Genomic DNA, 13,323 nt, shown 5'->3' with positions numbered 1-13,323 from the left:
TAATATCACAATAGTAATAAACTATTTGAGATTTCTTAACAGAAGCACTGATTCAAATTCATATGATTTAACAATATTTCTGATGATTTATTTACACATGTACAAATGGAAGAATTTTAGTTACCAAGCATGCTGTCATGGGTATAACAAATTTGAACCAATAAGAAGCTTTGTACAACTTTTTGCATTTGGCTTATTGGCAAAGATACTTTTTGCATTTGGCTTATTGGCAAAGATACTTTTTGCATTTGGCTTATTGGCAAAGACAAAAAGAGATCTGAATTATAAGTATCTATCAGTATCTAAAATCTACACAATCAATCAGTCAGCATTAAGGGTCAAAGTTCAGATCAAATCAACCAATTAGATTACAGCATAATAAAGGTCAGAGTTCAAATTCAGATGGCAAATCAGATTAGGACATTCCAAAGGTCAAAGTTCAAAAATGCACCAAAAAGAAAATAATATTCTTAGCACAAGGAACACACTGGTGATCTATCAAACCTTAACAGCCAATCAGAACAAGGCTTGGTCTTTACCTCGGCCGATCCGCTGCACTTGGATACCCTGGGTCTCGAGAATAGCCGTCCATGTTTCCAGGGTGTCCATTGTTACCACCATCCTGCTGAGCCTTGAGTCGCTGTAACTCCTGGTGATCCATATACATCTGATTAACGAACATTCTCTGTGCACCTGCCGACCTTTGACCCCGGTCAGAATGAGGCTCTGGATTGCCTGCATCCTGGGCAACGTAAGGTCGAGCATAATGACTTGTCATCATTCTCTCATTTCCTTGTGGCTGCCGTTGGTAAGTGGACCGCGGTGCGACATAGTCGTACGGATTTTCGCTGGAATCATGGTAATCATGTGATGGCGGGCTGCGCATGTTGCCAGTTTTGATTTTGTTGACAACAGCGTAGTTACTGGAATCTGTGTAGTTGTAGCTCCTGCAAACAATAACATTGAAATTCAGACTACCGACAACACAAGTTCATTCAACACAATGTCAGATTGGTTGAAGACTAACTACACTGTATCTAATAGTAATGATACGGTTGGAGACTAACTACACTGTATCTAATAGTAATGATACGGTTGAACACTAACTACACTGTATCTAATAGTAATGATACGGTTGAAGACTGACTACACTGTATCTAATAGTAATGATACGGTTGAAGACTGACTACACTGTATCTAATAGTAATGATACGGTTGAACACTAACTACACTGTATCTAATAGTAATGATACGGTTGAAGACTGACTACACTGTATCTAATAGTAATGATACGGTTGAACACGAACTACACTGTATCTAATAGTAATGATACGGTTGAAGACTAACCACACTGTATCTAATAGTAATGATACGGTTGAACACTGACTACACTGTATCTAATAGTAATGATACGGTTGAAGACTAACTACACTGTATCTAATAGTAATGATACGGTTGAACACTAACTACACTGTATCTAATAGTAATGATACGGTTGAAGACTAACCACACTGTATCTAATAGTAATGATACGGCTGGAGACTAACTACACTGTATCTAATAGTAATGATACGGTTGAAGACTGACTACACTGTATCTAATAGTAATGATACGGTTGAACACTAACTACACTGTATCTAATAGTAATGATACGGTTGAAGACTAACCACACTGTATCTAATAGTAATGATACGGCTGGAGACTAACTACACTGTATCTAATAGTAATGATACGGTTGAAGACTGACTACACTGTATCTAGTAGTAATGATATGGCTGAAGACTAACTACACTGTATCTAATAGTAATGATACGGTAACTACACTGTAATGATAAACAACGAAAACTAAAAACTTTAGGAGGAATTCATTTAATTTTTTCTAGCTTTCCGAAAGTTTAAACAAAATTGATCATTAACATCTGGATTTCAGCTAAACTTGTTTTTACTAGTTTTACGTTTATCTTTTACAGAGCAGTCGATTTGGTGGATAATGGGTCCTAATCGTGGATTGATGAGTTAGGGTTAAATCAGTAACAGTAAAAAAGATTTAAAACATTTAATTGGAGAAAGAAATACAGAACACACGTGACATACCTGTTGGAGTTTTCGTAGTTTCTGAGCTTTTGGTCATCAGGCTCAATGCCCCGATCCTTCAGGTTATAAGTTTTCACAGGTACTGGAGGCGGCTCCTTCTTCATGTTGGGGTCACGTTGGTGACCTCCGACCTCTGGGGGTGCAGTCCCCGGCCGCAGAGATGGCACAGACTTGCTTCTTCCCTGATTCTGATCGTCTTTTCTACAAAAGAATTCAACAAAATTACCTTTTTTCAATGATTTTTTTTTCACAAGGATTTTAAGGTAACAAAAGATCCCAGAGGGATCATAAAGCTACCGCTGAATGATCGGATCCGATTTGGTTCTATGTAAGACTAATCTTTTTTTCTACTTCTCCCTTCTTTCCTCTTAGTAATTTGATAACAAAGAAAAGTTTCATACAAAATCTAGCAAAGATCAAAGAAGGACTTTCTGAGAACATAACAAACTTTAACCATAAAAGTTCAAGAAACAGCGATAAAAAACTTCCATTGTCAAAATCCAAGAGGCTGTCTGTCAGCCATTTTGTTCTCCTAGGACCAAGGGGAACCTACATGTTAAGTTTAAGAAATATCCCTCCAATACTTTTCAAGAAATAACAATAACAAGGATTGTTTATGGACAGACAAACAACCATGGACAATGGATCGTGGAAGTAGGGGGGGGGGTTGTGTGGTTTGAATAGCCTACCATCATCAGATGCAAAATTTTTTGAAAATTTCAAACAAAAATAAAACTTACTATTCGTATAATTTTGATTATGACAACAAAGAAATTGTGTTAAGGCAAATATTGTGATATTTTTGACTAGATAATTACCTGTATCTTGCAGACAGATCAGAGAGTTTTGATTTGTCAACATGTGCAGTGCTGACAGGATGGGCGGTACTCCGTGTGAAGCGGTATGGGTCATGTGACCCTTTGGCGCCGAGTTTCTCGCGGAGTTTGGAATCGTCGTGTTTGTTAGCTGGGTGTGATGTATACTTAGTATAGGAATCGCTGCTGTATGACGAATTATCATTGTACGGCTACAAAAAAATGGAATACAATATATTACAGGACTAGAACAGAAACATAAAACCTTATTTGTAATAAACATGCCTGTGTCATTGTTGAAATAAACAGTAAAATAGCGTATGAAGATTTGACTCATTTTTATTTACTTTCTTATATTACTATATTATCATATATATATATATATATTTGCTTGTGTTTTTACTGGTCTATCAAAAGTGTTTAGACAGAAAAAATAACTTTACATATGAAGATTCGACTTCATTATTATTTATTTTGTCATAATATTGTATTATAATATTTTCTTTTACTGGACTATGAGTAGTGTTTATATCATGTACCAATATCTACTTGACCTACCCGGTGGTGCTGTTGATCGTTGTGATGAGGCTGGGGAGGGGGAAGTGATGATGTAGACTGTCTGGTCGTATGTGCTAAATCGGATTCTGACCGCCGGTGATTGTGACCATAACGGTTTCCTTGGTGATCTTGGTCATCATACGCAGGGTTAAACCAACGCTCTGAAAGTCAGCAACAACAAATATTTATTTAGAGATACCAAACTTTTTATGTTTCATACAATGAATTATGTTCGCATCAAACTTGTTAACTTTTCAGTGAAGATTTCGAGTAAACTCAGAAAAAGATAGGGAGACTTACCGTCCTGCGGAGCCCGGGGGTACATGCGTTCATGAGGGGTGATGGTGGCGTAGGGGTCTATCTGAGATCTACTAGGATGATGTCGGTTCTCCGACGCATAATACGACGCATAATATCTATCTTCTGGGAGACCATCTACTGCAAGGAAGAATCACAATGGTATTTGAAAGTTACTCATTCATTTATTAAATTTTTGTTTTCAGTTTCATTTTTTTTATGATTTGAAAACAGATATATTCAAACTGTGATATTTTTATCCTTTTGACAATAGAAGACAATACTAAATGTAGGATTTGGTTTATCATGGTGAACTTGCTGTTGTGTTTATCACTTACATTCCACATATCTTCTGTCGTCAAGCATTCCAGGGTTTCTCTGTACCTATTAATTGAAACAGCAAAGCATTGTAAACAGAAAGCATTATAAACTAAAAAACATTTCTAACATTCTAAACAACACTATAAAACAATCTATGATTCTTAAATATTGTATTTTTAAATTAGCTATTCAGAACAGATTTCATCAATTTTGCATCAAACTTGCTTCAAAGACTGAATTCAGGAAGAGAGTGAATTTCAGTTTCTGTTTTGGATGGACTGTTCTAGACAAACTAAAATGAAGTTTGACAGAAATGTGATGGCTGGATGTTGGACTTCTGGATGTATACCAAACTAAAACTGCCTTTCTTTTTTAACATTATATTTTTAGACAGTAGGTACACATGTACGTCTGAAAACAGCCGTTGCCTTGACGATGAGAACACCTACCCCTGGTGTCTTATGGTAAGCTGGAGGTGCTGGGTACGGTGGAATGCCAGGGATTCTGTCCGTCGTATTCACGCTGGGGTCGGACGATGACCTCACAAGTCGCTTTTTATGCATAGGTGAGAGGTCAAGGTCATCAACAGGTCGACTTAGGTCTAGTTCGCTCTGCTGAGACGGTGCGAAGCTAAGGCGATTGGACATTGGGAACAGGTAGTCATCACTGATGTCGTCCTCGGGCTGTGTAGAGATAGGATACAGGTGTGAGAGACAGTGGAAACTAGGCTGCTAGCATCAAAGTGAATTTATAAAAGTTAATTCTGTAATATTGAAAAGCTATACATGTTTTCTGTGTCTCCATTTTCTCTAGAGCATCTATTCTGTATTTATCACATTTTAATAGCTTGTTTTCAACAATCACTGTAAAATTCTATCTGAAATCAATAAAATAGCATACCTTAATGCATTGAGAGCTAGTTAAAGACAACCAAACCTATTAACACTCCCTAGTATCGTGTATAAACCGTCTGGAGTCCCAGTGCTGACATACCTTGCGTTCTGACATCCAGATATTCTGTTTCTGCTGTAGGTCGACCATCTCCAGGAGCCGGCGATACCAGATGTCGGTGGCATTGTGACTTATTGTGGCTGGAAGTAGATATTTTACTATATACTAAAATGGAAATATCTTGGGGATATATTTACAATTCTAACAACACCCTGGGGTTGGATGAATATACTCGTATTTACAATCTTAAAATATATAAATTAACTTTTGAAATTTCTTTTTGATACATTTTCAAACTACATACATTTGTATTTTGTTTTCTTTATCAACAATTAATAATAAATTTGTCAATACATATTTTGTTTGTTTGTTTTGGGCATTTTCCCCTAGCACACATACCAGTAAACAAATGATGGTACATTTTCTCCAGCTTTCCACTCTGGTCGAAAAGTTTCTTAGGATTTTTGCTGGAACCTTTAGCAAATCTAGCTCGACTCTCCTTGACTACGGTTTTATTTTCGGCCTTCAGGAAGACAACGACAGGATAATACTGGGCATAGTTGAGACGATCGACATTGTGTGGAGTCACGTCCAATAAACAGTGCTTTCTCTGAAATATGAAAACACAATTTGTTACAAGGCACATGATTGGTCTTAGAAGCAGGTATTTTGACAACAGGTTTTAGAGACACAGGATTTTGACACACGGAATTTCGACACACAGAATTTTGACACACAGGTTTTTGACACAAGGAATTTTGACACACAGTATTTTCTCATCACTTTTTAGCATTTTTAACTTCAAACAATCTGGTCAATAGAAAAGAGAAAATCTAGGAAATTTGTGAGACTTGACCTACTGTGAGACTTGACCTACTGTGAGACTTGACCTACTGTGTACTGTCTGTGACTTACCTTAGCTATTATATCCTTTATTGCACCAAGACGTATAATTCCTGACTTATTTGATTTCTTATCATCATTCAAACTAGCTGCATCATTTTCTGTCAAGAAAACAAAATAAATATTAAAGTTTGGGAACTTTAAATAAAAATGTTAAATTATCACAGTTACAATTTTTCCGTTCTTCATTATTTTAAAAAGTTTTCATTTCTTAATTTTTTTCTTCTTTTCCCCAATTAAAAAAAAAGGTTTTTTTATATTTAAACAAATATCTTAAAATCTGTTGTATATAAGTAGGTATAATAGGAGTAAGATACTTACGTGGTGATTCAAATTTATCAGGATACTCTTTTAAAAGTTTGTCTCTAGCTACATCAGCGAGGGCTCCAAATATTACAACAGGACGATGAAATCCACCTGGAAACAGATAACAATCAAAAATTGTAATCATTGGGAATTGATTTTAATGTTTTACAATGAAAAACAGTGATCATTAAAAACTGATTTAAATGTTTTGACAACTTTTCACAGCAGAAAAGATCACATCCATGAGTGATTACAGCTATTCTGTTAATTTTTCATTATATTGTAGACGCAGTGTAGCAAGAGGCGTTGTCTCCCTTACAAGGTAATAATCTACTTATCAAAGATGACAACCGAAATCAGATATTTGGTCGTTGTCTTCTCTGGTCCAACACATCAAATGATTTGTACTAGTTATTTTTTACAAAGTTGTCACAGTACTTACAGTCGTTAAGGATAACTCTTTCATAGGCGGCGAACTTTGTAGACAGACTCGCTGTAAAGACACGAACAACACCAACAATGAGACAAAATTTCACATATGATCGTGTCCCAGGTAACCAAATTAACATATAAATATTCATACAAGTTGAGTGAAATTAAATTCAAGCGAGCACCGTATTTGACCTAAAAAGTGTTCCATCGCTAAAATATATCACTTCTAATTTTTAAAGGCGTAAATGTAAAATGTGTCACAGATAGTTTGTAACCATACACTTTTCCCCAAATTTCTGAGCACAAGAGTTATTATTATGTCAGATATTTTAATTACTCCGCCCTTTAAGATGATGAGAACATCGTAGTATACGGCGCTGTCAATCACAGACAAAGTTACTGGACACAGTTTACAACACAAGGATTATACGTCGGACGTGATGTGTGAACAAATATCCCATAATTCCTCACAGATCATGCATTCATACCCTGATAAACATACCCAATCTTATACCTCATACAGTCATATACAGTTCTGTGTATCGTATTATGCGTCGGAGAACCGACATCATCCTAGTAGATCTCAGAAAGACCCCTACGCCACCATCACCCCTCATTTGTGTATTATAGAGTTAATACAATCAAGTGACGCATTATAAAATTCCAGTGTATTTCTTTTTTTTAAAATTTATTAAAGGTAAAAAGAACAATTTTGAAAAACTTAACAAGAAGACATTCTTACTTAAAAAATCACTGATATATTGTATCATTTACTGGTAATTTAAAGTAGATTATCTTAAGAAAATAAGAACCTGCTATTTCAATAATAACAGAAAATAGTTTAAATATTTTCTGTGTCATGTATCGACACAAAACCCATACAAACAAAAGAGATTTGCAAAGTAAAATTGAAGACAAAAAAGGAAAGACAAAAGAAAGGAATAAAGAAGGAAGACAGAAGCAGGGAGGACAACAAAGCTAGGAAATCACAAGGAAGAGAAGTCAATTTGGAGATAGGTAAGGTAGTTTATGAAGAATAGGATATTTGTAATTTGTATGACAGTAAAAGTTTCAACATTTAGACCTGATACCAACACTAAGTTGTGTACCTCTAGGTTCATCTCCCCACTACCTCACAAACTGGCTGTCTAGCTATAAAGCTGCAGAAATTGATTATGTCTCAGAAAAAAATTCTAATAAAAATAGCTACACGATTTTACTGACTGTATATTGAACAAGAAAAATATGATGAGGAGGAAAATAAACTAATCTGATGAGTTCAAAAGAAATAAAATGATAAATATAAATAAATGTTACCAATAAACAAAGAGTGGAATGATGCAAGGATGACAATAAGGCAACAAAAGGGCCAAGGGGCCTGTATTGCTCAACTGAATATATCAGTGATCATCGGAAAACTCTAGAAGCCAATTAAGAAAATTACCTTTATTTCCCCTATTGGGCCCCACCCCTCCAGCCCTAGGGGGGACAGAGTCACCCCTCCAGCCCTAGGGGGAACAGCCCCACCCCTCCAGCCCTAGGGGGGACAGAGTCACCCCTCCAGCCCTAGGGGGGACAGCCCCACCCCTCCAGCCCTAGGCGGGACAGAGTCACCCCTCCAGCCCTAGGGGGGACAGCCCCACCCCTCCAGCCCTAGGGGGGACAGAGTCACCCCTCCAGCCCTAGGGGGGACAGAGTCACCCCTCCAGCCCTAGGGGGAACAGCCCCACCCCTCCAGCCCTAGGGGGGACAGAGTCACCCCTCCAGCCCTAGGGGGGACAGAGTCACCCCTCCAGCCCTAGGGGGGACAGCCCCACCCCTCCAGCCCTAGGGGGGACAGAGTCACCCCTCCAGCCCTAGGGGGGACAGAGTCACCCCTCCAGCCCTAGGGGGGACAGCCCCACCCCTCCAGCCCTAGGGGGGACAGAGTCACCCCTCCAGCCCTAGGGGGGACAGAGTCACCCCTCCAGCCCTAGGGGGGACAGAGTTACCCCTCCAGCCCTAGGGGGGACAGCCCCACCCCTCCAGCCCTAGGGGGGACAGTCACCATTTATGCCAAATTTATTTCCTTCCCCCCAGGATGCTTCATACTTTTTACCAAATTTGGTCAAAATTCATTCAGTCGTTCTTGAATAGTAGCAATTTAAAGGACAACAGGGGACACCAAGCCAATCTCATCGGTCCTTCAGACTAGCCGAATGAATGATGAATGATGAAATTCACTAGAAGATGAAGAATGTATGATAAAATGTTAAAGGTGAACTGGTCTACCACACCGTGAAGTATATATATAGAATTAGTTTATATATGTTTATCATAACTGTACAAATCTTAATCAAATGTTATATAACCCATGCAGAGACAAAACAAGTTGTGCAAGTTTCTCGCGACAAACAAAAATCTAGAGTTGTTTCCCTTCCACTAAACAGATATTCATAAATGAAAGATTCCCCGACATTAAAGCTTGTTTTTGGCTAGGCAATCTATATTTTGTGTACTTCAGTGGGTTGTAAGCTGTAGCAGGGCGAGGCAGTTTCTTTGTGTGGACAAAAGTAAGTCTACTTATAATGAACATATCCTTAGCTTAGTCTTCACCTTCCTTCTAAGTTTTAACACAATGCGACTGTACACTTAAAATCATACACTGTGTTTGATTCAATTTAGAGCTTTACAATAGCTTCTTGAGGTGGAATCAGTCAAAATTTGTGACCAGAATTATCATCTTTAAACCTGAACCTCTTCCATCTAAAAATCTGAATAAAGAAAATTCAGTAGAAACTTCATTTTTAATGTTTTAAAACAGAAAACTACATCAGCAGACAAAATCAAATAAAAGTTGAAGCGTGTGCACACGCGTGAAATAATGTGCAACAGAGTAAGAGATGCAGTAAAAACATTGGAAGACCCTGATTGGTTGTAAAACCTATGTTGTAGGTTCAAAGGTGAAACCAAAGGTGGAGTCAAAGGTCAGATATATGGGGATGCAGTTGATACAGAGGTACACAAGTCATATGCATGTTGCTATGGATACTCAGTACCAACAAAAAACTTACCACCATTTTCAGCTAAAATGTAAAGAGGTCAGACTTCAGCCATACTAACAGATACTAATCTTTACTTAAGTAAATAGACTATAGATGTATATTTTGTTTTGAATTTTAAGATATATTAAAGGAAATTTATAAATAATATCAATAAAGAAGAAATCAATGACAAAGCTAGCTATTTTGTTCTTTTTTTCTCTTATAAGAGGTATTTCATATCTTTCCATTCCCTGTATCTTGTTTAGGCTTAATTGTTTTTGAAACAGATCTTTTATTTAAGCTTAGGATATAATTCTTCTATAATCATTAAAATCATATTTTATAATTAATAGAAAAAAACAAAAACAAAATTAAATTTGTCATCATGTTAAAATTTTTTGAATTAGCCTAGTTTTAGAGAAAATTTACGGGTGGATGCTGTGATGTGACATTTAACACCAGTAACTATGACAATGAGGTTTATACTTACAAAATATAACATCCTCCCAGTGGTCCTTCCCCAGGGACTTTGATCGACGTGCAGCTTTACGTTTGAAAAGGAGGCTGCGGCTCTTGGACGGTGAATTCTCTTTCTCTTCCTCGGACTGTTGTTTAGCTACAGCAAGTTGTTCAGCTCTGAGGTAAATACACGGGTTATCAGTAACTTTGTAAACACCATAGAAACAGTTGTTTGGCATATTTTCTATCACAGCTCTCCCACAAGAAACATCTTAACAACATTTCCATCTATTTAAATCATCAGACATAAATGGTTATAATTTTTCCTGAGGAATTTTCCATTCTTACGTTCCAATTTCAGGTTGACCTGTCTTACCTGTTTTTATTGGGTATTATGCCTTTCTGTGTTTCCTGGTTGTTACGCCCGACCCTGGTTACAAGCCATGAGCCGACCACGCCTCTAAACAGTGTGTCTTTGACGTGGAATATATCGCCTGTTGTAAAGGACAGTTCTCCTTGTTCTCGTTGTTCATATGCAAAATGTGTTCTAGAAAATCAAACATGATTACATACTTTATAACAATTTTCTACCATGTACTATCACTAAATGACGGGTAAAATGCAATTTTCTGTAAACAATACAAAAAATTTGAAAATCTGTCTTGAAATGTTTTTTGAATATAGTGAATTGAAAAATATGAGAAATGTTTTTTGAATATACATACTGAATTGGAAAATGTGAGAAATGATTTTTGAATATATTGAATTGGAAAATGTAAAAAATGTTTTTTGAATATATTGAATTGGAAAATGTGAGAAGGGCTTTTTTTATTCACACCCAAATTTCAGGTAATTTTCACTTTCTGGGAAATTCTTCCCAAAATTAAGCAACCCTTTGAATAATATCTGAAATAGCTACCTCTAAATATTTTAAGAAAGTACACAATTTCTTTCACTTATTTTTTTATACCATATTACTTACTTGATATAAAAGGAATCTCCAGCCTCCTGACTAGTCATTATTCTGTCGTATTCTGTAAATAGTAAACAATTGTATGACAGCCAGGTAAACAAATATATGACAGCCAATCAAATTTCTGGGACCATAGGTAACCTTTTAGATATTCATATTCGATTCTGAATGTTAAAAACAAGCACTAATTTTCTTAATAAATTACTGAGAAATTGACGTAAAATAGTTATAATTTGAGGTAACAGTAACAGTAAACAGTTCAATTTTAAGTTGAAGTAATGAAGATGAATCGTCACCCACCTTCCTTCTGATACTGGACAATCATGTTGACCCGCCCCTCCAGACTGGTTAGGTAACTGACCGCCTCCTCTCGGGACAACCCGGGGATTTCTTTATTGTTCGCCTGTCAATAAAGACATTTACAGTCAATCAGGATTATATATAGTTACGTGTGTATTTCAATTGCCATTTATAGTTGATCAGGATTTTCGAGTTACAAGTTCAATTTCTAAGTCATTAATAGTATTAGAAAGTTTTCTTGTCTAAACTAAAACTGTTTCCTGAATATGTAGTTAAAATAAAATCTGAAACTGAGCAATATTTCCCCCATATGGGGCCCCACTTACCATGAGTATTTGATCCCCCTCTGTTAGCCCCACAACTTCTGCCCCACTCCCGGGTTGTACTGAGGCTATAAATATCCCCGTAGCGTTTCCTCCGGCCAGTCGTAGACCGAGTCCAAGATCCGGCTCCTTCTCAAAATACACATGACGTGGCTCCAGCCTAAAATACATGATACACATTTATTATCAACAACAAGTTATTTGATCCAAATTATTTTCATTGTGAGAAAAAATTCTTAAATTTCAGCATTTTTCAAATAAATAAACTTGAATCCACGTTGAGTATCGTATAACAAACACATTTTATTGAGTGGGAGAATGCTTACGTTATGTCTTTTCGTTTTCCGACATATCTTTCTTCGTGCGGACGTCTCTTCATGCCTACGTCAGTCATATCCTGGAGTTTTGGCGACATTGGAGGACGGCGTTGTGAGTCGCTCACGTAGCCATCCTGGTCACGGGTCGGTGACTTTGGTTGGCCATAGAAATCGTCAGGGCGAAGCAGCTCCTTACCAGGGCTGGGTGGTCGAGGTGGAGCATCTGAAAAGGGAATAATCAGCATTGTAATACAAAATACAATTCACATTTCACAACAGACAACATAAGAATATATATATATAGTTATAGAAAGCTGATCTCCTTTTTGACTTGTTTCAACATTTAACGATAAGAAAACTTTTCACTGAAATATCACACAAAAAATCACTTGAATTTTTTAAAGTAAAATTGAGGAGCAGATCTAGTAGAAATATGTGATAAACGATCATAGGATACCAACTTTTTACTTTCATATAACACTCAGAAAAGTTGTTGAGATTTTGAAAATTCAAATTCTTGTTCATGCCATTGGCCATTGGTTTGGTTTTATTTGTTTAACATCCTATTAACAGCTAAGGTCATTTAAGGACGGCCTTCCGGGTTTGCGATATACATGCGTGTGGTGAGTGCGTATGTGTGTTTTGGGAGGCTGCGGTATGTTCGTGTTAAGTCTCCTTGTGATAGGCTGGAACTTTTGCCAAATTATAGTGCTACCTCACTGAAGCATACTGCCGAAGACATCCAGCAGGACTTCAAACAAGTAACAATTCTATACAATCTATTTGCTGTGAGACTTATAAATCTATATACTGCGTACCTGTGTCCTGTGGAAGTGGAGGTCTAGGGGGCGCCTCGTTGTCGTAAACATATCTTCCATCGTACCGGACATGCTCAGAATGGGGGTAGGCCCCTTGAGGAAGACTATTGGGGTCGTAGTTTCCCTTGTATAAATCATTGTCATTCTGACTCGGTGAACGGTAAAAGTTCACGTCGTTTATTTCTTGTTTCTTTGATTGGAGAGTTCCTTGTAAGGTTCCATAACCCAGCGAGTATTCTGAAGAAAATACTTTTTTATCAGTCATCATAATGTAAAAAATTATTTGCGTTTCGAAAAACATCACATACAGTCAACACTTTCACAATTCAGTTATTTTCTTTAGATTTTTAGTGGATTTTTTTTTTCTAATTAGAATAAGAAACAACATCCATTAAATTGTTAAAGAATTATTTATAATGTAACTGGCTGACTG

At 37.0% G+C, this 13,323-nt stretch overlaps 1 protein-coding gene across 12 annotated transcripts in view; it reads right to left on the bottom strand.

The window, feature by feature from the left end:
* Positions 1-13,323, bottom strand: part of LOC117315389 (tight junction protein ZO-1-like) — a 125,024-nt gene that overhangs the window by 15,329 nt on the left and 96,372 nt on the right. For 10 of the 12 annotated variants that reach the window (XM_033869541.1, XM_033869544.1, XM_033869549.1 and 7 more), the window contains 20 exons: positions 12,891-13,127; positions 12,082-12,295; positions 11,759-11,915; positions 11,433-11,535; positions 11,142-11,193; positions 10,536-10,706; positions 10,191-10,336; positions 9,731-9,742; positions 6,688-6,738; positions 6,261-6,356; positions 5,952-6,040; positions 5,436-5,646; positions 5,079-5,176; positions 4,535-4,768; positions 4,103-4,148; positions 3,768-3,905; positions 3,468-3,628; positions 2,913-3,121; positions 2,095-2,295; positions 540-947 (listed from right to left, as the gene is read on the bottom strand). In XM_033869541.1, coding sequence (XP_033725432.1) covers positions 540-947; positions 2,095-2,295; positions 2,913-3,121; positions 3,468-3,628; positions 3,768-3,905; positions 4,103-4,148; positions 4,535-4,768; positions 5,079-5,176; positions 5,436-5,646; positions 5,952-6,040; positions 6,261-6,356; positions 6,688-6,738; positions 9,731-9,742; positions 10,191-10,336; positions 10,536-10,706; positions 11,142-11,193; positions 11,433-11,535; positions 11,759-11,915; positions 12,082-12,295; positions 12,891-13,127 — 3,034 coding nt within the window. The remainder of the gene's footprint in view (positions 1-539; positions 948-2,094; positions 2,296-2,912; positions 3,122-3,467; positions 3,629-3,767; positions 3,906-4,102; positions 4,149-4,534; positions 4,769-5,078; positions 5,177-5,435; positions 5,647-5,951; positions 6,041-6,260; positions 6,357-6,687; positions 6,739-9,730; positions 9,743-10,190; positions 10,337-10,535; positions 10,707-11,141; positions 11,194-11,432; positions 11,536-11,758; positions 11,916-12,081; positions 12,296-12,890; positions 13,128-13,323) is intronic. The other 2 variants (XM_033869542.1, XM_033869543.1) reach the window with 2 other exon arrangements.

The sequence above is a fragment of the Pecten maximus genome, chromosome 17, assembly GCF_902652985.1.
Source record: "Pecten maximus chromosome 17, xPecMax1.1, whole genome shotgun sequence".
Taxonomy (NCBI): domain Eukaryota; kingdom Metazoa; phylum Mollusca; class Bivalvia; order Pectinida; family Pectinidae; genus Pecten; species Pecten maximus.
This window is presented reverse-complemented; position numbering and strand designations above follow the sequence as displayed.